The 27,650-nt window shown below is 37.7% G+C and overlaps 1 protein-coding gene across 7 annotated transcripts in view; it reads right to left on the bottom strand.

Moving 5' to 3' along the window:
• The window catches only part of CNKSR2 (connector enhancer of kinase suppressor of Ras 2), a 214,763-nt gene that overhangs the window by 104,887 nt on the left and 82,226 nt on the right, over nucleotides 1-27,650 (bottom strand). For 5 of the 7 annotated variants that reach the window (XM_061453247.1, XM_061453249.1, XM_061453250.1 and 2 more), the window contains exons 6-8: nucleotides 23,830-23,949; nucleotides 17,139-17,198; nucleotides 12,373-12,441 (exon numbers count right to left, since the gene is read on the bottom strand). In XM_061453247.1, coding sequence (XP_061309231.1) covers nucleotides 12,373-12,441; nucleotides 17,139-17,198; nucleotides 23,830-23,949 — 249 coding nt within the window. The remainder of the gene's footprint in view (nucleotides 1-12,372; nucleotides 12,442-17,138; nucleotides 17,199-23,829; nucleotides 23,950-27,650) is intronic. The other 2 variants (XM_061453248.1, XM_061453252.1) reach the window with 2 other exon arrangements.

The following is a 27,650-nucleotide window of genomic DNA, read 5'->3' as shown; positions in this document are numbered from 1 at the left end:
CACAGGTTGCTTCAACAGGGCCAGACTGGCATGTGGGAGAGCTGTGTAGCTGCAACAAGCTCCGACACATCCTCATCTACCCTGCCTCTCCCCATCACCTCCCACTGGCTTCTCCACCACCCGGAATATCCCAGCACCCATTACCCCAAACAGCAAAAAGCTTTAGCAGGGGATGCTTTTAGAGGTCTGCTCCCCCAGCCATCACCTGCCAAAAGATGCCCCCAAGCAAGAGCAGACCTATTAAATGACCACAGTGTCTCTTCGGCAAGTACAACTGAATAACAATGTTACAACAGCCTAAATGGAACTTTTATTTTGAATTCCTATTCTAAATTGCTGAGAACTTTAGCATTTTAAACTATTAAAAAGTTACTCTTAATATAATGACCTTTTTTCCTCCAGATTAATCTATTTTCCCCTTTATGAAAAGGTTGGAAAATTGGTAGTGATCTTCTCTTTTTCTGAAAGTAAGTATGACCATTCATTGAATTTTTTTTTTTTTTTTTACACAGACACACACGAACTCCTTTGCTCATTCATGACTTCCGTGAGTACTGCTGTATGTTATGAGCCAGAGAGGAACTCTGTAAAATATTAACATGCAGGCAGCTTAAATACAATTGGATGGACCTAAACCAAGTATTTTTAGCATGTTACAAGATCCAGTACTAAATAACCTACAGTGTGAAAAAACATAGATGTTTGCCAAAGAACCCATGGAACAGCTGCATTATTTAAAAGCAGTGTGGAAATCTAACACACACTGAAACTACATCATCCAGAGGATGGAATTATAGTCAAATGATAAATAGAACACAGTCCACATTTTTACAGGCCTATTCTTGTTCAAAGGGCTACCAGAGTCCCATGAAAGTTAATGGGATCTTTCTGTTTTCATGAAAACTGTTTTTGTTTTGTTTGCTTTTTTTTTCCTCCAGTTACAGTAATCCTTTCCTGATGTGCAGATTTGTAAAAGAGAGAAGTACAAATATTTTTACACTTCTGAAGGAGAAGTAGTATCTTCCTGCTAAATATAACCTGCAAAGCCATGTGCTACTTTCTAGCTAGGCAAATATGCAAAATCCACTTTAGCATTTAATTTGAAAAAGTTACTGGAATGCAGAGATAATAAAAAATATTATTCTTTCAATATTGCCTGCTATAAGTGGCATGCAGCCAGAGCTCTTTAACTTATCAACTATTTCAAGCTTCAAGCTTTTACTAATTTTTCAGCTAAAAAAAAATATTTCTAGGAGGAAAGTGTGTTTATTTTATAAATAAAAATTAGTGCATAAGAAAAAAACCCCACAACACTGCACTTCAAATCACTGTCTATCAAACGTACCATGTCTTTAAGGAAGTCAGAATCTGACAAGAAACTATCTGGTGTCATGCTGTTAAATTAACAGATTGATTTCCATGAGCACTGGGCAGAAATGAGGATGGTCAGCTGGCAGCCCTATGAAACAAGTATGTTAGTAGCATCTCCTTTCCTTCCCCCAGCTGTAGATGCCTAAAAAGGCTAAAAAAGAATGGAAGGCCATAGGTCTTCTGCAGCCAGAAAAGATTATTGGGTGGGGAAACAACAGAAGGATGTTTACAACATGAACTACCACAGAGATGAAAGCTGTACCTGTATGAGGTAAAAGCAGTGTCAGGAGAGTAGCAGATGCCTTTCAGGGATTTATCCAGAAACTCCATGCTTACATAGCAGTTTTCTCACAAACAGAAGAGGTTAATGATAATGTGATTGCATACGCTACAATTCTAATTAAGACTATCTATCTTGGCTACATTATTTAAGTAAATGCAATTTTAACCCAATGTTAAAGTCAGTTCTGTGCATCCACAGAATGTCACTGATCACACCACACCATATCATTGTCCAAAGTCACAACACAGTGTGCATGTAAAGTACATTGAAGAAAATCACATCTTTTACTTGAGAAAATTCTGAAGTTTCACTAAAACTTTTGTTTAGTAGCACCAAAGTATAAAATAAGTATTTGTCATATTTATTTTTGGCTATTTAAACTAAAGTTCACAATTATGATACCTTCCCAAGAATAAACTAAGTTAGGACCAAAATTGAAAGCTGAATAGAGAAGTTACTGCTTCTCATTAAGCTGCTCTAATAACATTTCCCTGTCAAAAAATATATCTGATCCAAAGCATGACTTTTGACTGATTTTATTACCTTGCTCCTTTTAGGTATTTGTACAGCTAAATTCTACCATAATTCAACAAACCTGACAAATGTTATTAACATGACTACAGAACACCTCGGTAATGGAGACAAGCATCTGTTTCATTCATGGAGAACCGGAACTTGAATTATTCAGGGACACAGAATCAGTTCTGCATTGAAGCTTGGACATTGTTTAATAACAATGCTTACCTTTCATTTTTCACTGATGCAATCAAACTTTAGTTCAGAGCTACCTCACTGTTTTGCTTTTGAGTCAGTGCTAGCAACAGCCTAGAACAAATAAAAGAGTATATCCATTGGGAACAGCAAAGAGTCCAACTTTATGGGTCTGATTATATCCTATTTTTGCAGATGTAAGGTTAGTGAATAGGCACAGTTTTTGAGGAAAAAAGGTCTTATTTCCCTATTTCCATGTATGGCTCTAAAAAATGGAGTTGATTTCAGTTCACCCAGTTTTGACGTATCTCTGAAATTTGAAGGAAGTACTTGTGTACTTGCTCTTCCCTGCAGTGACTGGCTGCCTCCAGCGTGATGACTGCAAGGCAACTCTCCCTTCAACCAAGAGTACAGATAACCTGAGGAGACAGCTACCAGAAATTTGGAGGGATTTTATCCAGCCTTCCGCCCACCTGCAAAATGTGGATCTCAGTATTATTTAGCCTCAGAGGGACTAAAATCAGTCTTTCTAAACCTGGAGGGGGGACTCAGCCACCAAGATGTGCATAATTTCAGGTTAATGGCCTTCCCTGAAGGCAAAGCACTGTGCTGACGGGTAAGTATGAAGCCCAGTCATACAACAGGTAAGAAACCATCATGTCCCTACACTGGGAGCAGAGAAATGAGGGTTCTGATCCCAATTCACAGTCACTGTTTTTTTTTTGTGTAATAGAAACACAATACAAACTACACACATACTGCAAAGAACAGGGTCTGAAAGCCAAGTTGCGATGATCAGGCCCTATCCCTTCTTTAGCAAGGTCACAGACATTAAACTATTATGAATAAAGGTGCTGCCGCTAGAGTCCTCACTTGGCCTCATTTTCAGGAGTTTCCAGGGAATATATGGAGAGCCCAGGAAGCTGTGTACATTTCAGCAGGGCTCCTGGTGAGGGACAGACCTCCACTGCCTGAGATTTCAGCATCCCTGGGTGGCCACAGGTGAGTGCTAAAGAAACTTAAGGGCTGATACAATATCTAAGGAGACCCAGGCAGGATTTAGACAGACTGGATCACACCCCAGTTTCTCACAGATCAAGCTGCAGTATGGATATAAGCAGCCTCTTCATTCCTCAAGGGAAGTGAATAGACAAGTTGTCCGTATTTCACACAGCATGAGGAACATGTTTCTCAGTAGTGACTCTGCAGTATTAACCCACCACAGCCACTTTTGCCTTACAGGAATTCATTTGTGCTGCCATGTGCTTCATCTCACAATGGGAATTTGAGGCAAATGTGTGTGTGCATCGCATACGCTCATATTTAAATTTCCAAAGTGGTCGTCCTTGAATTAAAATAATAAATATATGTAAACATACGTATATATCTACATAACTTTGTTGCGGATTAAATTTACATTATCACAACTTAATAATTTAGAAGTCCAGTGACTCAGTAATTCCAAGTTTTTGATCCCCGCATTTCAATGTATAAATAAACTGATATCCCCAGTAGCCCTGCAGCTAAACAGTGCTGCTACCCTTGAAGCAGATGTTTCCTGAGACTGAGTTCATATAGTGAAAATAAATTAACATGTCTTTACAAAGAAATTGTAAAAAAATCCTTAAAAGTCACTAATGACCGAGGAAAACGGGAGAGGAGTGGAGAGAGAGGGGTAAAAACAAACTCAAACCAAAAAGCCTTTAATAGAGCTGAATTACGTAGCATCACTTAGCTAAAGAAAGACATGGATAGAGATTTAAAAGAAATTATCATAATAAAGCAGTAATTTATTTAGACATAAGAGTTCTTTTCTTTTTTGTTCCATTTTACTGCTGTTAAAATAATCAGCCATAAACATTCAAGCCACTAAGGTGTTCTAAGCCAGAACTGAGGTGTTTTTTTTAATAAAAATTTACATATTCAGACTACATCTATCCAAATCAGGCACAGAATTTCCCTGCTTTAATTTTTCTTCCCTCATGACACAGCAATAACTTGCTTTTCTTACTGTTTCTATCTACTTTTACAATAACTATCACTGTCTTACACTTCCTCACAATTAACTCCTAACTTCATCAGAATAAGATAGTGAAATACACAGTATCAGGCTGGAACCTGAAGATTAGCTGTTTAACTTATATAGCTGCTACCTGCACGAAGCACAGAGGTATTCAAAACTATTGAATTCTAACTTGTATGTGGTCCATGCTGTGCACAACTGTAGTATCAGTGAATTAATCTGCATAACTTTGAGGACATCTCTCCTTACCTTTATCTCCTTCTCTACAGTGTACTGAAATTTTCAGCTATCTCAGTTAAAATGAAGATTATTAGTAGCAGAATAATACCTGCCTTCCTTTCCAAATACAAATAAGTACCTGAACTTAAATAACAGTAAGCCTTTTAACCTACTCCTATTTGACAAGACTAATGTAATATGTATTCTGTTCTATAGGCATCAACATTGTTAACAATAAAAAAATTCAATTCTACTTACTATCTTCTACCTGGGCATCAAACATATGTTCAAACCATGCATCTCACATATGAGAGACTAAGAAATTTTGAAAGAATTATTGTAACTGCAAAATCCACTATCAAGAACACACTGTTAACATTGTAATTTAAATTGCCTGCAAATGCAAATGGTAGTCAACAGCCACTACTATAAGGGCATGGAAATAATTTTTATCAGGATTATATGCAAAAAGTTTTTGGCTGCATATTATCTTTCAGTATTTCCGTTGGAAATATTAGTATCATTTACAGCACCTCTTGAAGGACTTTTTTTTTTTTTTTCCTATGGAAACACCACCATATAAGGAAAAAATGCAAAACATAAAGCAACTGTACAAAATACATGAGTGAAAATGCACCATCTCCCAGTATGTTCTGTGCAAAAAGATAAATTTAACAATTAGATCACCAGAATACTCCACAGAATGCTACAGCAGTTTCTAGCAGATACACCTCCAAGAGTATGGTCATGAGTACAGCTTGCATAAAAATACTTGATTTGGCTACAGACTCAGTAACTTAGTGATAACCAGCGCTGAAACTATGAAGGCCCACCAATGACATCCACACAAAAAGTCCAATGGTACTGCAGTGAAAATCTTCCTACAATTACACTACTTCTAAAAGTGGTATCGGTGCCTTCAAAGTCAGCCTAGGTGTGTATTCCCAAACCGTAGTCAGTGGTGTACAGAGCAGTCTATGTCATCAATTACAAAAGAACATTTTTCCCCCTAAAGAAAACTCATGAAAGAACATGACAGCCTGCTGAATTGCACATGTTCATCTCATCACATGAGTAAAGCACCAGGGCCCAGTAATAGCTGTTCATTCTGCGGTACAGCCAGGACAGGAAAAAAAAATTCTATGCTTTTGAGTGACTTACGGGACATAGCAAATGGCAACAGGTGACCAAGGTCAGAGTCAGTTGGCAGGGAGTACTTTTAGAAATACAGTGTCCAGCCACTGAACCCACATCACAGTTATATGACAGGATGGGCATCTCCTGTTGCACCAATTTCTTCTATTACTTCCTGAAAGGACTACTATAGCAATCTGAACCTCTCAGTGCTTGACTGTTACATAGCTCCATCAATAGCGTGCTAATTCCACAGATGAGGCTTAACATGCCCAGCTATGCTGGTTTGGCCTGGGGTACGGTTAATTTTTTTCACAGTAGCTGGTATGGGGCTGTGTTTTGGATTTCTGCTGGAAATAGCATTGGTAACTCAGGGATGTTCTCATTGCAGAATAGTGCTTACACAAAACCAAGGTATTTTCTGTTTCTCAAACCACCCCACCAGCAAGCAGGCTGGGGGTGCACAAGGAGTTTGGAGGGGACAAGGACAGGATAGCTGACTCTAAATGATCCATGGATATCCCACACCATATGTTGTCATGCTCAGCATATAAAACGGAAAGAAAAAGGAGAGGAGGGACATTCAGACTGATAGTGTTTCTCTTCCCAAGTAACTGTTAACATGTGACGGAGCCCTGCCTTCCTAGGGATGGCTGAACACCTGCCTGATGATGGGGAATGATGAGTGAATTCATTGGTTTGCTTTTCTTGGTGGGTGGCTTTTGCTTTACTTATTAGACTGCCTTAATCTCAACCCAAAAGTGTTCTCACTTTTACCCCTCCAATTCTCTTCTCATCACACCAGGAAGTAGGGGAGAATGAGCAAGCAGCTAGCTGGTGCTTAGTTGCCAGCTGGGGTTAAACCACAACACCAGCATAAATTCTTCAAGTACTGTAGCATACCATAGCTGCAGCAGAGTGGAGGTCAGGTCCTCTGGAGCACAGATCAAAGAGCACACCGGAAGTGGTTAGTGTCCAAGTCACAGGACCAGACCTGTTACTCATGAAGCCTGAGGTAGTAAGGAGCAGTTTCCACAACCATATATAACTTATCAGTGATGCTGTCAGTGTTCCCTTTCTATTTTGGGGCACAGTCAACCAGGTTTAAGCTTTCAGCTAAGCCAAGCAGGTTGATTTTAAATTAAGGTAGAAGCACTCACATAGTTAAGCTCTGTTATCATCCAGGAGGCAAGTAGATGATGAAAGGCAGCACAGCATGGCCTTCTGCTGCAACTGAACTAATTCCACTGGCTGGTGACACAGGTGTGTAGTTAAGCGTGAAAATTTCATGAGGAATGAACAAAGGGAAATTATTTAAAGTTTGGCAGAAACATGAAGCAGCGTGGGCTGGCCAAGCTTACACTACTCTAACACAAGATGCAACAATGACTTGTTTGTTAGCTGATGTGTCGTGCCAGAGCTAGAAGTATAAGTGGATGCCCACACTGACACAGCACAATAGTTATATAAAAATGAGCCTGTGCTCATCAAAGTGGTGTGTTTCACACATCAACTCTGAGCAAGCCCTAGGGATCCATGGAAAACAGATTCCATGAACAAGAGCATACAGTATTTGTCACCATGGGGAAACAAAAGATCATCTTCCCTCACACATTTCATTTCTGCAATATTACAGTTCCCTGACATATGGGATATAAAATAATTTATTTCTGTGTGTATTTGTACATCCATGTAGAAAACAAATCATAAGCAAAACCATATAATCTCAACCAAATTTCATGTTAAATGCAATTGCAAATTCACAACAAGTTTTTTCCTTTTGAGAGGATCTTGCCAATTTAGTTCTTTTATCAGTATTACAAAGCAGTTACGAAGACTGCAAAGAAAGAATAAAGAATTAAACTGAAATTTTGAGAGGACATTTGGAGGACGGACTACATTTGTCAAAATCAAAGTATGGTCCTCATATCCTGAAAAACTACAGAGGGTTCAAGATAGAGCCCTGCAGAGAACTTCCATTACATTTCTGAATACACCTAAAAAGCTTTTAGATGTAAATCCCACCTACCTTTAAAATTAAATATTAATGTTAGCATTTATCAAACTGTTATAAACAGAGGAAACTCAAGGATTTGGAAAGGATTAAAATTATTACTTGGGAGCTCTTACTCTATCTCCTCTTCCATAAAAGCACATGCGTAACAGCAACAGAAGGAAGCTGACCATGAGGCACATTTCTTTTGAATTTTTATGATCTTGCTTCACTGCTCTGTTGTACAAGTCAAGCATCATAAGTGAATAAACATGTAATTTTAAATGAAAGATCTTGTTAGTGGAAGTTTTGTTGTATAAACACCTGATGTGAAAATCTTGGGCAGACAATGCTGTCCCCCCCATTATACTCTTCCAGCCCACTTACCTACCGAGTCTCTTTAAAACTACTGTTTCCTTCAAAGCCAAGTTAATAAGGCCTTCAATGAAATCTATATTCAAAAAACCCTAGCTAGGATCTGAAAGAGATCCTTCTAAACAGTGCAGAAAAACTAAATAAACAGAAATATTTTCAACACCATTTTTCTACTTCTAGGTATTTTGTTCTGGTTTTCCTAAAATAAGAAGACATCTGCAAACTCCATTTTGGATGCACATAATTGAGATTCATATGCACCCCAACTTCAGCATTTCCTATCAGCTGTAATTTGCCAGTTCCCCACAAATGCTGAGAGGTTCTGTGGAAGTTGAACTCTACTCACTAATTGTACAGTGAATCTTAAAAACCTGCTCCTTACTTTTCTAAGCAAAGATTAAGTTAGTGTAAGGATCTAGAAAGGTATCATAGCCTTCTTAAGTGTTTACCCTTACAGAAAAGCAAGGTATGATATTGTAAATGCATCTATCATGTTTCACAGGAATTTTAGCAAAATATCCTCAAAGTTTTTGCATTGTAAATACAAAAAGAATTGCAGTAACTCACTGCTGCGGACTTGACTTGGCCCACAAAAGCCTACAGGAGTTTTCACATCAAGAGACATCATATAAAACCTAGGTGTTATCTACACACTACGTGATTCAAAAAAAAATCCAATTTCAATGGTAACTTCCAGGTTCAAAACCATTGAACATACCAGCTTCTCCATGAAATGGATTGATAACTGACCATATTCACCTATTTTGCCAAATTAAACACATTTTTTTCCATCATCTATATGATGAGTTTCAATGAGTTTTAGCAACAAACACAAATTTGGGGAATCCACATGTCTACCGGATGTCATAGCATCCTTGTATTAAATCTGTAAGTCCTATCATACTTGTTTTAGAAGTAAATGCAATGTGCCAAAAATGCCTCCAAAATAAAGAAATTATGCACAGGACATTACAGATTGGCCTGTTATTCAAGAATCTAACACCATCCTTAGTCTATATCTTCCTCTTTTCTGCTTGGAGCATTTCTTCTACTGCTTTATCACTGACACAACCAGAAAGTGTACTGTGAACAGTAATAGTTCATGTAAACACTAATACTGTTTCCTGCCCTTTTAGTTGGTTAAAAGGAGGACTATCTTGAGGCAAAACACACTCTTGACTTATATATAGGCAGAAACATGAGTACTGCAGCACAGTGCAGATTCTGAATCAACTGGATGACTTGGTTTTTTGTTTACGTTGGAAATATTTTAAACAGACAAGCTTTTAAAGGAGATTAAGGATGGAATTTACAGGGAACTTTAAGAGAAGACAGTGCTAAATCCTTTGAATTTCAGTGGGGGAGTCATGCCTCTTAGATACAGAGCTATTCTGTATTCTATGAGAATGTATTCTATAAGGCAAATGTGATGCAGAAGATTGATAAAGCTATCTAACCTCAATAAACCATAATTTAATGGACAATTTTCTGAACACTAACTTTTCACTGAATTTAGGCTTAAACTTATTTCTTTTAAATTTAAAGATTCAGAAGATATTTACATTCCAGACATCCTGCCAGCAACAAGTGGAATACACACTGTTACACATGGTTTTGATCAATGTAGCAAAAGATCAGAGTAACCAGTTGAAATCCTTTGATTTCACTGCCAAAAAAATACTGCGAGGATTAAGCACCACTACAAGTAAGCAGAGGATGTCAATAGAGAATTTAAAATTTTTTGACACACACTGTTAGGATATGTATAATAAAAATCACTATAAGTCACTTAACTATTCTCCTGCTTTGGCATGCTGTTTGCTTGAAACTGAGCTTTCTGGAAAAAAAAAAAACAACCCCCCAAAAAACCACAACCAAAAAATCTCATCTGTATCTCAATTATTAAAAAGTAATTATTTTAAACTGTGTTACCTAACAAGTTGGATTTTTAACATATTTGTGTGGAATGGAACTTCTCCTCCCCATATCTTCATTCTTTGAAATACAAAGTACTGAAAGCCAGGTATTAAATTCGCTTTGACAAATAGAATACACTGAAGAAAACACCGTAAAAAAGTTTTAACTGTTAAAATTTAAATTTAGTTAGATTTTTTTAGATTTTGATTTTCCAATTACAAGATATCACCTAAGTAACAGCAACAAGTGAACAATAATTTCCTGCAGCTTTAGATCTTTAAAAAGTTTCATCATAGTTGTTTCTATAGTCAATACAAGTGACAATCTCTGACAAGTTACAAGGAGCAACTTGAAAATCAGATACTGTGTATGAAGTATGAAAAAAGTCAATAAAGAGAAAGACAAAATATAATATCTTCAGAATTATTTATCTCCAAAGTAAGAATCACTGTAAGGAATCATACCTCTTCTGCCCAGAAAAAGAGATTACTAGAACTGGACAGTAAATTTCTTATGACAGGGGCCAGAGTACAAAAGGACTGACTTAGACTTTTATCTATTTTAAAAATATGTCTGTTAAAAAAATACATCTACATTAAAAATATTCCTAAAACCCTTGCAATATCCATAGAAAAGGTCAAACATTTTTGCTCTATAAATTGGAAAGTGAACGAAGTGCACCTTTGTAAAAGTAATGTCGGAGGTGTTATCACATTTCTAAGAGAATGATTGCTGACTTTCACTGTGGAAAAGCAACATGAAAATACAAGGAAGTTACTTGCATAAGATATTAGTGATGTCAATTATTTTAATTATATTGTTGATGCAACAAAGCAAGAGCATATGCAAATGTGTGATTTAGTCTATTACTATATGTATCCTCTACACCAACTTAAGTTTGTCTTAGCTCCCTATAGTCCTTTTTCCTAGAATTACAAGCAACTCTTTCTTCTGTACATCTCAAAATACCTAGCTTCACTGATATGAAAGCCAAAACCTACATTCAAAATTCCATCCAACTAGGTAAGAAAGCCCATCTTAAAGCTTGTCAAAATGATTTTATGATTAGTGATAGTATTAAGAACCTAATCTTTCCACCACATAAATGCAGAGTAGATGTTCCAAAAACCCTAGAAAAAATACCTAGTTGATTGGAAATTTTCAAGTTGACAGGACAAATTTCCTGATAGTAACATCAGGATTTGTTAGAAAAACTGAATGCTTGTTGATGTGTTTCTTCAGATATGTAAACATTTTGGTAGCCAAAAAAATAATGATCTAAAATGTTTTTCCCTTTATCATAAGCTTTCTTAGTGCTGAAAAATCAAGAAATTAGTCAACTACACACTAATCATGGGATACAATACTTTCTAAGGTCAAACAGTATTGAAATTCACCCTGATCTGCTTAGATTTATTAGATTACAGTGCATAGCTCAAAAGATTGCTTCTCATCAGTTAAGTTCCACATATGTACAGTACATTTTATATCAAAATTAGCTGGAGGGTATACTGAAATATTACACTAATTCGTGCAGAGGACCTGACGTGATGTACAATAGCCTAAAGCTAGAAGTGGAACCCTACGGTGAATGGCAAATGTGTTTTTAACCAATGACTGCTGTATTAATAATGGCAATCTAGGATACTTTTTTGTCAAATTAATTAACTGCTAAAGTGATTTGCAAGGACACATGTAATTTGTATCATATATTGACTTTTTCTACTCTTAAGAAACCTTATACTTTGGAAAAAGAATAGTTCTTTTTTACATTGACAGTCTGCTTTTTTCCATTCCCAAGCCTTACCTTAGAAAAGGTGATTTTAAGAGTTCATCAACCCTGAATCAGCAGGAACTAACATGCATCTGTTCAAGAGTAGTTTGCATGGCATTAGTGTTCTTGCCTATCACATGTGAAAGATTTGTTTCATCTTAAGTTTCCAAGTTTAAAAATCCGTGTTTAAATTACTCTAACCACCCTAGACACACTACGGGAATTTTACATGCTTTTGTTCTCAAAAATCATGTTCTACACATTCCAGTAGGTTTGCAACTCCCTGCATTCCTTCAACCCACACCTTCTACTACACTAAACCCAACTGGGTAAGCAGAAAACACCCTAACGTATCTCCCAAGCCACAGCTATTTAGTCTAACTTCTTAGCTTCAGTGATACTCAGAGGATCAAGGCTGAACTTCAGAACTATGTGGTTTCAGAAGAGAAAAGGAAAATTTTAAAATTAGAATTAATAATAAAAACACATTTTTCTACATATTTCTTCTCTACGCATGCTGATGTGCCATGACACCTCTATCTCCAATTGACACAGAACATATTTATACATACCACAGTTTGGTGGTTAACTTGAATCACTTCATCCCCAGCATGGATTTTCTTGCACCGATCTGCAGGTGACTGAATTTAAAATAAAAGAGATGATCAAGAATACAGTTCTTACTGGTCATCATCTCTCTTTCAGCAGTATGTTTTCTAAGCTATGCAAATCAGGTTAGATTGATAATGACATTTTACTGTGAAATAAAGAGTTAAATAAATATTTAATAAATCAATTCATTGTTATTGGAGAAAAATAATCTGTACTATTGTATACAATACAATCAAATATAAAGAAAGGTATGAGTATTTTTTTATGAAAGGATAACCAAGTCCTAAGGATTTCTTTCAAATTTCATTCTGCTAAAAGAGTGCTTTAATCTGCCTAACATCTCTTAAAGCCTTGAAAGCCAAGCTTTGGCTGAATATTGAGCCTATCAAGACTAATTGGCCATTCTTCACAAACAAATTTCAAAACATTGCCTTTTTATTTTTCAATGTTTCAATATGTTGCAGGGAGCTTCAGTAAATCAATGTTCTTCAAAGAGAGGATTAGGTTAGGTACCAACTAGGAAGATCATGTAAGTTACATGGTAACTTAGCTATGGATCATTAGGGTGGAAGAAATGCAAGCAGCACAAAAATCCTACAAAGATCACACTTTCAAAAAGCAAAGTATTTTCATTTTTGGCTTTTGTCTCAAAAAACGCAGCTCAATGACAACACAATGCAAACATAAAAACCCACAATAAAAAACCCCAATGCTCCGCCATAAACTGACATTCCCACAAAACTCTCCCTTCTTCTGCCTTCTACATTTACAGTAGACCAACTGTTTTCTGAGGCAAATACTGCTATGTTTAGAGGAAAATAAGTTCCTTCAGCTTTTCACAGAGTGTCAATGCTTTGATTTTTCTCTCAGTACTGTGACTGCCAGTCTATGAAGACGCTTAATCTTAAAGGTAGAAGGTGAGACTGGCAATTTGAAAGAAAACTAGCCAAGTTGCTCAGAAGTCGGTTTCTGAAAAGCTCCTGTGGATTTTACAGAAATAAATGAAATTAAATTCATTTTCAGATGACATAACAGGTTGTCTAGAGAATATGCTCTAGGCTTGAAATGAATACTCTTTGTAGTAGCCTACATACTGTATCCTAATTCAAAATATGTCCCATAGCTTCACCATGACTTTCTAGTACAATTGTGTAATACATGGTCTAAGTCAAGGACAGTGTTTAAAGGGGAGAGGAGGCTGAGGTCATCACTGACAACTCAGTCCTGGGAGACATTGCTCTGAACATCCTAAATCAAGCTGGGCTGGTGAAAGCATAATTTTACTTGCATAAAGAACAGCAGCCTTGACTTTTTGGCACTACCCCATCATTAAAGGTGTTGCCTGAGTGACTTGGAGAAAAATTTTAACACTGGTGATTATGTTGTAACAATCTGTATTTTGTCTGCCATTTCACTACTCATTCATACCTCTAACAATCTTTATAATCCTCTTTTGTAATACTGCTGTTTTAGCTCAGATGTAGTTACACCTAAGACTTTCAAAATGCAAGTGCAAGTGAATCTTGTGTAATTACCCTTGAACTCTACAGTATAAGCTTTCTCTTGTATTAACTTCAGCACTTGCAGCTTCATCTTGACAAAACTGGCATTTTGTGTAGCAGTGTGATTTACCCCCATGGCAGGGGGATTGGAACTAGATGATCTTAAGGTCCTTTCCAACCCTAACAATTCTACGATTCTATGACTCTATGATTCTATGACAAGCCAGTAAAATATGGTCTGAGAATCTTCAAATTGGAAAAGTCTATTTAAAAAAAACCACCTCATTGCAATTGTGCCTTGAACACACTGCAAGGTGAGGTAAAAATAATTTATAAAGGAGTCTCAAGGTATGGTCTTATGAAAAGGTTACAACTCTTGTTTCTTATCCTTTTTCCTCCCAAGTAATACACAGAGACCTTGCCATAAAGGAACAGGAAAACAGAAGAGAGTCCATAAGCTTTTTTTTCCACAGATGTGTCTTTAGCTTATAATTCAGTTCAACAGGGAGCTGAACAACAAATGGAAGTACCTGTTACGGAGGATCATACATACAAGCTATTCAGAATCTGCTTAGGATTTATTCTTCAGAATAGATTTAGTTTTGTTCTGTAGGCTAAATGTTGTCTTTGTCCTAGACCCCCTGTATACCCACAAAGTCTGAAAGACTAGTTTAGATCCCATGAAGTACATTTGCTACATGCTCAGAATGGAGAAATTGGTTCTATTTTTCTGAAAGGTCCTCTTCCCTGAGATCTAAGGGCACCCTGCAAACTCAAACAGTGCACAGTAAGTGGGGATGCTGGAAGCACCCCTTCAAGGTCACACTCCTGCTGGAGATGCACTACATGCTATTACTTTGGAAAGTACTCTTTTCTATTGGAAAACCAAATTACAAAATGACCTTATTTGAAGAATACATTTGCTTTGTGATTTAAAAGAACCTCTCCAATGTGGTCTAAAAGGGCTCCTTAAGAAGAAAGCTGTAATCTTTTGCTGGACCAATATACCCGTTGGATTTCTTACTTCTAAACAAAAGAGAGAAGACATGAACCAGAAAGCTCAGCTTGCTCTAATGCTACAGGACCGCCAGAGACAAGCTCCTATGGGGCAGTGGCCTGTGAGGAAGCCTGCTCTCTCACAATTCAAGTTTCAAAGCTGCTTTGAACTGCAGTGCTGATGTGTTGGTAGAGATGACTCCTAATGCTGAACAGAAAGATTGAAATTAATGGGCTTTGTAGGTGGACAAAACCACCTAAAATGGCCAACAGAAAAAGCAGAACTATGGTTTCAAAGCCTGCTCAGTTATACTCTGTTACATTAATGTTGCTAGCACTGCTATGCTACTGTGTTTACCAAAAAGACAAGTGCTTCTTTGTGATCTTTCAGGAAAGTCTCAGACAAAAAGTCTGCCAATGTCTCACTTGGAGGAACAGAACTGGAAAGAAAAAGGCCATAAAATTTTGTTCAAAGGAAAGAGAGTTTGGATTCTTACTGTTTCCTACAAGTTAAGTTGTATCACAAATAGTAACAATGTCAACATCAACAGGTCAGATTACATCTGCACCATCATGACCTTGCTCCGGCCATGCTGCTTACACGTTTATTCTCCCATCTATCAGAATCATACCCCTTTTTTTTTTGGTTCTTAAAAGAAGCATCTAGCAGCTGTGTGCTTAAAAGCCATAGACACCTTACTTTCTCTAAAGTGTTGCTCATTTTCACACATGCTTTAGCATACAGGAGTTTTTTCCCTAGATAGCAGACTGCAGTTTCTCAATCTGCTGTGAGCACCTCCAGAGTGTTAAACAGTCAGTAACAACAGCAGAAAAGTCATCACGAATGAAGCTTCCTGACGTGGCTTTAAATTATATTCATGAATCACAAAAGATAAAGAGTTTTGAGGGAATGCATTAAGATTTTATTTTTATTTTTGCCACTGGGAAATTAAATCCAATATTAGTAAGTCATGGAGAGAGATGGTTCTTGTTTTAATCTGAGAGAAATCCAACCGTAAAAACCATCCTCTTTCCTTCTTATATTTTCTAGATTATGCTCAAGTATGGTTCTGTTGGTTTTGTTTAGTTTTACTGATTTCACTGATTGTAGCTGTAAATCTAGATCACTAGATTTTTCATTTCAAGGTTGAAATTCCTTATGTTTTCCTTATTCTGAGACAGGTGGCATTCACTCAAGTTCTACAATTGATATTATCTATTATATATAACCCATGGATGTCCTGCCCACAGCAGAAGAAAACAGAAAGAAGAAAGGATATCAGATGGCAGCTCCTATGAAGGGATGAAAATAATATTCCTATTTTGTTTGGGATGTTAACAGAACCTCACTGCAGATGAGAGGTAGCAGCTGTAAATACCGTGTAGGCAGTTTGCACTTCCCACAGTACAACACAGTAGCAGAATAAAACAAACATTTCTGACAGCTTCATTTTCAGAAAATGCCATCAAAATCTTTGAAAGGAATTGCCTAAATCATTATGGAACAGTTCAGTGTCGTTTAGTTCTTGTTCCATGCTCATTGAAGATTATGGCTAGAACATTTTCCCCATAAAATGATCAGTCTGCTCACTTCCTAGCATATAGCCAGATCTCTAAATATGGTGTACAAGGAAAAGAGGTTGCATTTCAAAATAATTTGAAAAGTACTCTATTATGGGGTTTTTTGCTATTTAATACCTTCAGTGAGGACTAGTACACCGGTAATAAGTGTTCCTTTCTATAGGCATTATTCAGAAGTTCATGCAGAAATGTATGGTTATTTGTCAATGTGGAGGGATGTCCCCATTTCCATGCATTTATTTATCACAAAATAAAGCTTGATAGATGGAAAAATATAAAAGCTGTTTGTATAAAACTGCAGCAAACTCCAGCATATCAGCCTACACATAATAAAGAAATTTATCTTTTATTCACAGAGCAAGGCAGCTCCAAGACAGTTACGTCCTATCTTGATCAACTGCAGAATTTTAGATGTCTTGCACGAACAAATCAAAACTGATTCTCTTGGTCGTCAACTGGAAACAACTCTTTCAATTCTGAGGTAAACAAGCACAAGCGTTTCTGCTGTCCAACATGCTATTGGTCCTCCACAGCCAACTAGCACACTTTCGCAAGCAAAATGTAGTCTATAGCAAAGGGAAAGCATAAACCACAGGTAAGGTCAAAAAGGCTTCCAGGCCTGAACATACAGTATTAACAATACTTACATTTTCTGTTGTTCCAGTAATTACATGGAGACCATCATATGTTGATTTAATGTACATACCCTAAGAAAAAGACATCATGGGAAAGAATTTTTAAAGTGTTTCACAAACCAACACCATCCAAACATAACTTGCACATCTCTAAAAGAAAAGACTTTAAAAAATAAAAGAAAAAAAAAAAGATTTGTGGACTTTTAATATATGCCACGAGGAACTTCTCTCTGGATAGGAAAGTGTTTTTTGACACACTTCAAGAACAACAGCCCAGATTAGTCTGGCCCTAATTAGCAATAGCAAACTAAATCTTTGATCACAGTCATCTCCATAAATACTCCCCAGTTTTTCCAATACTACAAATATAACTTCAACTACAAATATAACAACGCCTGATTACAAAAAAAACCAAAAAACAACAAACAAAACCAAAACAAAACAGAATAACTAATAGCCTTAGGATGATCCATTTTGCTTTAGAAGGTAGAAAAGGCTTTAAAAGATCTAGTCTCTGGTAGGCAAACATAACTTTCAAACTGATAAACCAATGCTCTGAAAAGAGCCTGCAAAATGTCGCTAAGACTTTGATAGCCTCACTCACCCCAGTGAACAGTTCAGCTGTAAAACTCAGTGACAAAAACTTAAACATCAACTTTTTTAGCTATTTCACTTTCCAAAAATACATAAATGGAGGGTTAGCCTATGAACAGACAGAAGCTCCTGCATGGGTAGTCTGAGACAGTGCCTCAAATTGTTTTTTTTTCATCATGTCATAATTCAAGCATTTTAAAGCATCCACTAAGACACCAAGAGAAGGAAAAACGAGAAATAATTGGCATACCCTGAGAGTTCAACAACTTCTGAGGAATCTCCTTTCCCACAACCAATTTACAGAAAGCAGGTAAACATTGAGGGCTTGAGTATACATTCTCTCCACAACCTACTTTTTCTTCTTTTAACCGGAGTGCCCAAAATAGTCTGTCCCCACTTGAACAGAGTGCCCTCATTGGTGATTAAGTGTGGTAAAGAGGCAAAGAAGATGTATCACGTTGGACTAATCTAACTTGGGACCAAAACTCACAGACATTTTGGTAGTAGGAAGAAGAAAGCACCCCCCACTTAAAAGAAGATGATATCCCTAGTAAGAAAAAGGGATTTTATGAGTTTCTCAGGAGAGGGGTCTCAAAACTAAACTCCTATTTTGCTCTGCAAAATACACAGCAGTAACGGCATCAAATACAATTGTCATGTTAGGCTGCCACAGCTAGTACAGGACAAAGCAAGAATTTGCTTGTTATAACATAGATAGAAGCCCTTGGCATCATCCTTCAACTCCCAGCTCCTCTATGAACCTTCAGCAATTTTTCCATTGATTGGCTCCACATACACAGTTTCCCACTTAACCTAGTTATATCAAATATAGAATGGCAATTTCTTACACATTTATCCTCACAACACCCCTGTGAGGTAGGGAAACACTAACATATATTTTACAGACAGGGTAATGAGCCACACAAGAAGCTGAGATGTGTTGGTATCCATAATTTGATACACATACCTACCCTCAAACCACCAAAAACCAGGGCCTAAATCCCTCTCAGGTCACCCAAGTGACCTGACCATACAACCTGTGACATGGCAAGTGGTGAAATCACAGCGAATTCATGGTGACAGAACTATGTGCCAGGTCCCCACACAGAGCAATTTCTGAAGAAATCACGTCTTTGCTTTTATTGACAGTGCGTTACTGCTTTCAACTTAAAATATCAGGGTGAAAGCCGAGGACAGTCTCATGCTTGATGGTTACACAGTGTTTAGTTTTATGCAAAGCATTACTCTGAAGGATACTAAGGTCATCCAAGTGTGCCATCATGGTGGAGTACAAGCTCCATCCAATCTAGTCTTTTCTACAATTTACATCCAATGTAGTCTTTTCTACAAATTTAAAAGACTTTGAAATAGCAATAGGAAAGAACTTTTGCAGAATTTTCTTTGAAGGCTAAGATCAGGATTATGTACACATTAGGAAAGAGTGGGAAGAGTGAAGCGGCAGAACTCCCACCACCACCACCCCCCCGATTATATTTATTTCACATGTAAAATTCATACATGTTACACTAGTACCATGACATATTAATTTTGCAAGAGCCAACATAATCCTGCTTACAAAGCAGCTTTTAAATGGGGAGAGGCAACATTTTGCAACAGGAAGATGAGCTACCTTTCCACCCATGTTCCTCCACTTTTTAAGTGAACAATATATGGGAAACGGTACAGAGAAGAGAATGCTCCTGGTTTATAATGTTTCATCTGGAACGGACATAAGAACACCACAGACATTTAGAAGCTTTCCCCTCTGTCTCCTTGTGGCTGCACAGTATCAACAGTACTTTTGTGACCAAGAATACAGGGGGGATTAGTGTGTGTGCTGTTCACTTGTACTGAAACAAATTTGCAGATACACAAAGATAACGCCATGGTCCCTATGAATTTACAAGAACAAGTTAGGTGAAATAAAAGGAAAGATAGTTAAAAAACAACCGTAAGGTAACCGCCCTCGTAATCAAGATCAAATGTATGCCTAGATTAAAGATAGGATAACTCTTGCTTAATTCAATCAGAGATTTTCCTGATCAGTTTTGCGTAGAAGTCTAATTTCAAAGCAATCATTAAATTTTATCTTGGTGTGAACTATTATTCAGTTAAGTATTAGAAAAGAGAGAGACCTTTTGACTTTTTCCTGATATACTTTTAACATATTTTATGCAATGTTGGATGGAAAAGAAGATACCGATACCATTTATCACGCACACATAACTGAACTTTTACTTCCACTGTGAAACCATCTTAATGGAGTTCCCCCAAAGTTTCATGAGCCTCCTTGAGCCCAAACACTTCTCAGAATCTCTTTATAGATTTTTCCCAGCTCCTCCAACATTTCAAACTAAATAACTCAGGAGAAATATTAGGAACACTATTACACCCGATTCCTGGAAAATACTTTTGAGATAGGGAGTCAGCAGTACACCTTTAATCAGCTGCCACACCCTGCTGTATCTACAGCTTGTAGTCTATTGCATGATATTTTTTACATGACAGGCTCATTTTGTGTTTGATTGCGCAGGCAAACAGGAACCTAGAACAATCATTCTAATGTCCTTTCTAATTCACCTTTGCATTTCTGAATCTTGCAAGCCAGGTGAATAGCTGTAACTTGAAACCATATCACAGTACCTAAAATGACTAGGATTAAAATGATAATATGAACAAAAAAGATTGAAACTCAAGACTAACCCTTGCCACAGTTCTCTGATATTCTGTTCTATGTTAAAACTAAAGATAAAATAGAAACAGACTGTTGAAGAAAAACTTCCAAGGAAAACTTGGTTACTTGCTTTTGTCTATCAAAAGGAAAAGGTGTACAGTATTGTGCTTCTCTGCTAATACATTCACTGTTTTCAGCCAAGCCCTAATGTTTTTAAGTCTGTTTCATGGCAAAATATACTACTTAAGTTACAGAGTCTTGTCTCTTTCTAGAATATCAGTAATGTAAAAACACATAAAATTAAATTCTGCTTACTGATAGAGATGGAAGAACTTCCAAGTCTTCAAAAAAAAAACAATAAAAAGGATCATGGAGCATGCTGGTTACTTCAAAGTTGACCACATTCATCCATTTTAGGCCTTTAAAAATAATTTTCTACCCTGAAAACCCTCTTTTCACCCTTACTTCATAGCCACTGCTCGCCCTAACTCTTCCACAGCAACACTCACTGAAGAACACATGTGTGCAGCCAGTCACATAACCACACCTCGGCAACAGACCAGAGATAGAGATAAAAAAAAAAGAAAACAAAAAAAGGCAAAAATAAAAAAGCAATACCAAAACCCACCCATAACATTACTTTACCCAGTAACAAGAGTTTCCCTACATCACACCCTAACAACATTTTCTGCTTGCCAGGTTATTTGGTCTGGTTTTCTAGTAAGTGTTAGCTAGTTTTAATATACGTAAGACATTTAAAATACTGTGACACATTTACCTGTTACTTCTGCATTAAGGTATTAGTCTGACAATTTACATTTACCTCTGATTGATACTTACGTTTCCACAAGAAAAGATCAAACATTGTGAAGGAACTATTTGTGCTGATCAAAACATTCTGATAGTGCTCCAGGCTGTTTCAAGTTGCAAAAATGCCAACCATTTTCTTAATTCCATCATATATTTACCATATGACTTTAGAGAAATAGCATTATTTTCCAAACTTTTTATTTCCTTCTCTTCTCCGTTCCTTTTCCTCTCCCTGATCTACTTTAGTTTCTCAGATATTAAATTTTTGACAAGTTAGATACTCTGTTTATGTTAGGTGACAAAAAAATCTTCCCAGTTAGCAGCCATCCTTGTCCTTGTCTTTGCACTTGAAATCTTCCCATGTTTATAGAAGATTTTATTTTGTGGTTGGTAGAGCCAGAACAGAACTGTCATGTGGGTCAAAAATCCAGAAGAAAGTTGACAATAATCCATTTTTCCACCTCCTTCATTGCACAAATCCTGAAGAAGGTCCAGAAGTTATAGAGCTTCACATTCATTCAAGTGCTCCTCAAGTGCAGAGGATATTCGCAACTCCGAGCTCCACCACCAATTCTTAAATTTACAGACTTAGCACTCAACAGGATGGTACTGATATGCACCCACTGCATCTTAATTGAAAAACATTAGTTCAAAGCCCAAACAAACAGAAGCCAAACAACTGAAAAGCAAGGCTTTTCTTTAAAGCACAAAGAGCAACCCGGCAAAGATGATAACATTGGCACTGTAACAAACTGAAAGGTATGACATTCATGCTTCTGGCGCAAATATATTGTCCTTGGTGCCTGCTCTGGAGAGCTCACAATCTAGAGAAGGCAGCACAATAAAGAGGCAAAAGAATAGTGGCATATAGGTAAGGATGAAGGGGAAAAAAAGTGACTGCACCAAAATAGCACATATCCTTCTAAGGCCTGTATACTGCACAGTTGGTATTTTCCATTCTTTAAGAATACATATAATTATTTTTATGACAATGACATGGTAATCCTTAGTCAGCACCAAGTCCCTGTTCAGTTGGTTCATAAACAGATATTAAAAGAAAAAGCCCTGTTTCAAAAGCTTCCAGTTTAAACAGACAAGACAGACAGGGGGTGTAAAACAGAGGCACAGAGTGGGAGGAGATTCTTTATCTCATCAGCTACCCAGCAGGAACAGACCCATGATGCACATTCTTACTTACAAAAATACCACTCGACATTTTTCAGTCACTGGGGCTTAACACCACCCTACACAAAGACTTGAAAGAGGGGGGGAAAAAAAGCAAAACCAAATAAAAACCAGTCATGAGACAGAAAGGAAAAGAAATAAATGTTCAGATAAAAATGGACAAAACTCCAAGAAAGGTGATCAAGAGAAGGGAGAAGCAGATCTCTTCATTATAGTAAAAGACAGGATTTCAAAAATTTTACTGCAGTGAGCTGGTGAAAAAGAGTTAAAATAATAGGAAAGAGGGAGGAGAGAATCCATGAAAAGCTGAAATCCTGGAGGACTAGTTTGAAATGGATTCAGAGATCAAAAGAAAGCCAGTGGGGGATGGGAAAACAAAAACAAAAAGCAGACTAAAGCAAAGGATGGGGCAATATTTACTCACCTATATGTTTGGGGGGTTCTCTTATTTTAACTGTGATTTTCCAAAAAGAATGGATAATTAATCTAGTGCATAATTGCTCTAAATACCCTGGCATGCCAAATTTGTAAAAAAATCCAAACCAAATGCCAAAACCTAACAACAATCTATGTACAATCCAAAATGCTCTTCAAAACAATACCATCCAAACAACTTCAAAAACCTGCTGCAAAAAGTACAGCAGTAATCCTTATTCAAGAAAATACAATGAGAATAAACTTGGATAGAACTTGAAAAAGTTGTTTAATTAGGCAAAAAATTATTAACTGTATTCTGATCACCTTTTACTACCTCCAAGGATTGTGGGAAGAGATATTATTAGTGATGTAAAGTCATACTGCTGTAATTGTCACCAGTGTTTGATTTTTTCCATGCAGTGGGTGTTGGATACTTAAGTAAACAAAAGATCAGTGGTCAGCTCTCGAACATCAAACACAGGATGGCTGCACTGCACTGAGCCTTTACAAGCACCCGATTAAGCATGCAGAGTTCTTGCAATAAATTCAATAAGCTACTTCTCAGCAGCGCTGTAGAGCACTTGAATAACTTATAAAACAGCATTATATCCCAGAGATACTCTGAAGCATATTCCAGAATTTGACAGCTTTTGTGTATAAGCCCACGCAAACTTCTTGGTTGAGTTCATCTTAGTAATTTAAATCCCTTCAAACTTCAACATCCTAGAACAATCTGAACAATTTTTCAGAAGCTGGTATAAATGGCAAGAACTTCTTGCTCATTTCTCCCTGTTCTCTAAACTCTTTACATATATTGGTCAACCTTACAAAATACTTCCCTGTTATCCCAGCTGCATGAGAAACAGAACTAGCATGAGAAACTATTTTCAAATCATTTTCAGACTTCAAAATAGAAAAGGTTAAAATCTCCTATTCTCTTCCATATATGAAACATTAAAAAAAAAAATTAAATATCACTTTCTCATCCTGGATGATGGCTTTAATTAACTGCGTACTTCTTACCAGCCCTTCACTTGGCTTGATGTTTGTAAGCTGGATCACTTCAAGGTGGGCAGACTGGGAAACCAGCGGATCAGAAGAGAGTGAGATAATGTGATCACAGACGCCAGAGAGAGTTTTACACTAGGAAAGAAAAAAAAGTCACAATAAGTATACCACTGCTAACTACTCACATATCAACCTACAACTTAAACCGCTGCATTTTTAAAGTACATGCTAAACCACATTGCTGAGTCTACAAGGCAGAGGAGATGAAGGAAGAGGGGGAAAGGCCTCAGTCAGCAGAACCATACAAAATCAGTTCTCTGTGATGACCCTAACAGGCTCAGCATCAGACCAGGGAAGAACAAACAGAGAGAAAAAATGACTGCCTGAGCTGCTCCCTTGTGCTCTCAGGGTTAAATGCCCTGCATCTGAGCTCTGCTCAGGCATGCACAGAGAATGTGGTAAGCTCCAACCCTGCTCTCTGCACACACCTTTCACAAAGACATTAAGTGCCTCAGAACCCCTCTAATTTCTGTTGACCATGCAGATGTTCAGCACAGATCAAAATCAAGCTCTTAACAATGATGGGTAACTCCCATTAACTCTGAAGTTTATGCTATACTAATAAAATTTGCTAATTGACTTTGGACTGAGTTTCTCACATTCTACTGCTGCCAACCATGATTTACTATTACTGGTATGAAGATTACAATAAACAACCACTTCACTATGGGATAATTCTTAAACCTGTTATCCTTGGCAGCCTCTTCACAGCAAGATAGAAAAAAAATGTTTCTAAAAAGGATGGGACTGTCAAACAGGTTCTGCATTATCTCCTCATCTCTCACTCCCTGAAAACTCTCTTCTCAAAGGCAAGGAAGCTGTGATTTTTTTGCTATCATTATCTCATATGTCACTAAGCAGGTGATTTTTGAGAGGTTCAGTGTTCTCTGTGAAGTCCCCTTTCAGCAACTAAAACTGCTTTCTCAGTTCAGGTTTCCAAAGGTGTGTTTTGTCAGGAAATTCAGGGATCAGGTCATTTTTCTGGTCCTGTAACTGTGGGTACCTCCAAAGCCAATTAAGAACCAGCTTAATGGCTCTCAAATTCAAAAGATGAAAGCAAACCAGTCTCCTCAAATGACTGAAACACAACTGCACACAAATGCTGCACTAACCACTCTTTCAAGATTGCAAAGCATACTTCTTAAAGAAAAAAATGCCTACAACAATGCTACAGAAAAATAATATGAAGCTGGATATAAACTCCTTGCCAAATTAACATTGTCAGTCCAAATGCCGAACTACAACTATTTTATGTAAAAGAAAGTAAAAAAATACCTGATAAAAGTAAAAAAAAAAGTAAAATCCAGTGACAGTGAAATCTTAATCCTGTTAAAGACCATTACACTGGTAATTTTTATTTTCTCCTTTTTAAATTATTTACAGTTAGAAATTTAGGTATGTATATCAATGGCTTATTTTATTAAATTATACTGTTTCAAAGTGAATAAACAGATCAGAAGCAAATGGAAAACATAACAAAATATAACAAAACTTATGTTACCAACATGACCTTTGTTCAGAGATAATATTACCTTCAAGCATAGACACACACACACACACCACCCCTTCTGCTTTAGCTGTATTTCATGATGCAGGATCATTACTGAAAAAAGGAAGTCGAGGAATATATAAAAGGGTGTTAAGAGTGATTTTTACTTTATCTGAATTAGGAAGAAGTGAAAAAGTAAACTTTATTGCAAAATTCAGCTTTTATGGCTTTTTGAATACATGAAAATTGCTCTGACCTGACATTTTAAAAAGAAAAAAATATATAAAATTCCATAATAAAAATGAAAGCATAGATTTCTTTTGTGTGTGTGTTTTTAGATACAATGCTGGCATGCTATTTGTATTTTCATAGAATCACAGAACGGTTGAGGCTGGAAGGAACCACTGGAGGTCATTTAGTCCTGCTCAAGCAGGATCACCTAGAGCAGCTGGCTTAGGATTGGGTCCAGACTGCTCTCCAGGGAAGGAGACCCCACAGCCTCCCTGGGCAGTCTATTCCATGATCCATATGAATGCTCAGTCACCCTCACAATAAAGAAGTTCTTCCCCATGTCCAGGTGGAACTTCCTGTGTTTTAGTTCATGCCTGTTGCCTCTTGTCGCATTGCCTGGCACCACTGAGAAGGGTCTGACCCTGTCCTTTTGACACCCTCCCTTCAGATACTTATTCACATTGATCAGATCCCCCGAGTCTTCTCTGCTCCAGGCTGAACAGGCCCAGCTCCCTCAGCCTTTCCTCGTATGAGAGATGCTACAGACCCTTAGTCATTCTGGTAGCCCTTCACTGGACTTGCTGCAGGAGCTCCACGTCTCTCTTGTCCTGAGAAGCCCAGGACTGGACACAGTACTCAAGGTGGGGCCTTACCATGGCTGAGTAGAGAGGGAGTATTACCTCCCTTGACCTGCTGGCACTGCTCTTCCTAAGGATACCGCTGGCCTTCTTGGCCACAAGGGCACATTGCTGCTGGCTCATGGACAAGTTCTTGTCCACCAGGACCCCCAGGTTTCTCTCCAGCAGCTCACCCCCCAGCCTGCTGTGGGTTACTCCTCCCTGGTGCAGGACCCTGCCCTTGCCTTTGTTGAATTTCGAAAGGTTCCTCTCTGCCCACCCCTGCAGCCTGTCCAGATCCCCCTGAACGACAGCACAGCTCTGGGGCAGCCACTCCTCACAGCTTTGTATCATCAGCAAACTTGCTGAGAAGTCCCTCTATCCCCTCGCCCAAGTCACTGACGAGCAAGTCAATACTGGACCCAGTAGTGGCCCTTAGGGGACACGGCTAGTTACAGGTCGCCAATTAGAATCTGTGCCACTGATCACAACCCTTGAGACCTGCCATTCCTCAGCTCTCAATCCACCTCACCATGCACTTGTCCAGCCCACAGTTCCTGAACTTGCCTATGAGGATGTCATGGGAGATGGTGCCGAAAGCCTTGCTGAAGTCCAGATAGGCAACATCCACTGCTCTCCCCTCATCTATCCAGCCAGTTGAACCATTGTAGAAGGCAGTCAGGCTAGTTAAGCTGAATCCATGCCGACTACTCCTGATTTTCATATAACTTGTTACTGCACTGACAATTATTGAGAAATTACTTTTAGAAAATTACAGAACACTCAGTTCTCCACATGCATAGTAAAGAGATCTGAAGTATAAACCATTCTTTGGTGATGAAACTTGAATTTTTCATGTATCTTTAGGTTTGTATTCACCCATATATTCTTCCTATTTATCTCTTCTAAAACTACTAAATTTATGGGATCCTTAGCAGTTTCAGAGGAACTTCTCTTTACAATGAATTAATGTATGATTTTTTTTCTCCTATTCCCAACTGTTACATTGCAGAGAGATGCCAAAACACACAGAAAAGGAGTGTTCCTATCACCTAACACAACGTATGCCATTTCAAGTCCACAGACGTAGCTTCTCAATAAAAAAAAAGTCCTTGGCTGCCTTGACAGATGATGGGGAAAGGAGTGAGGCAAGTCTAGGATGTGGCATGGAACAGAAGCCTAAACTGAGATTCATTAAATAGCTCCTTAGAGCAGCTGCTCTCCCTCTGCCTCTCCATGAGAGGGGTACAGACAGTCTAAACAGTAAGCCTATGGAGATCAGCATTCCAGAATGGTTATATTGGTTGCAATCTTAAAAAAAAAAAAAGTAGTGTGAATATTCCCTAGAGGAACTCTGGGAATACTGGATGCCAAGTTACTACAATAAAAAAACCTGCCATATGCTCCTATGCATTTCTATAAGATTATTGTCTTCTGGG

The sequence above is a fragment of the Pezoporus flaviventris genome, unplaced genomic scaffold, assembly GCF_033815535.1.
Source record: "Pezoporus flaviventris isolate CSIRO_AGI_PZ_B2104156 unplaced genomic scaffold, CSIRO_AGI_Pfla_v1 ptg000015l, whole genome shotgun sequence".
NCBI lineage: Eukaryota > Metazoa > Chordata > Aves > Psittaciformes > Psittacidae > Pezoporus > Pezoporus flaviventris.
This window is presented reverse-complemented; position numbering and strand designations above follow the sequence as displayed.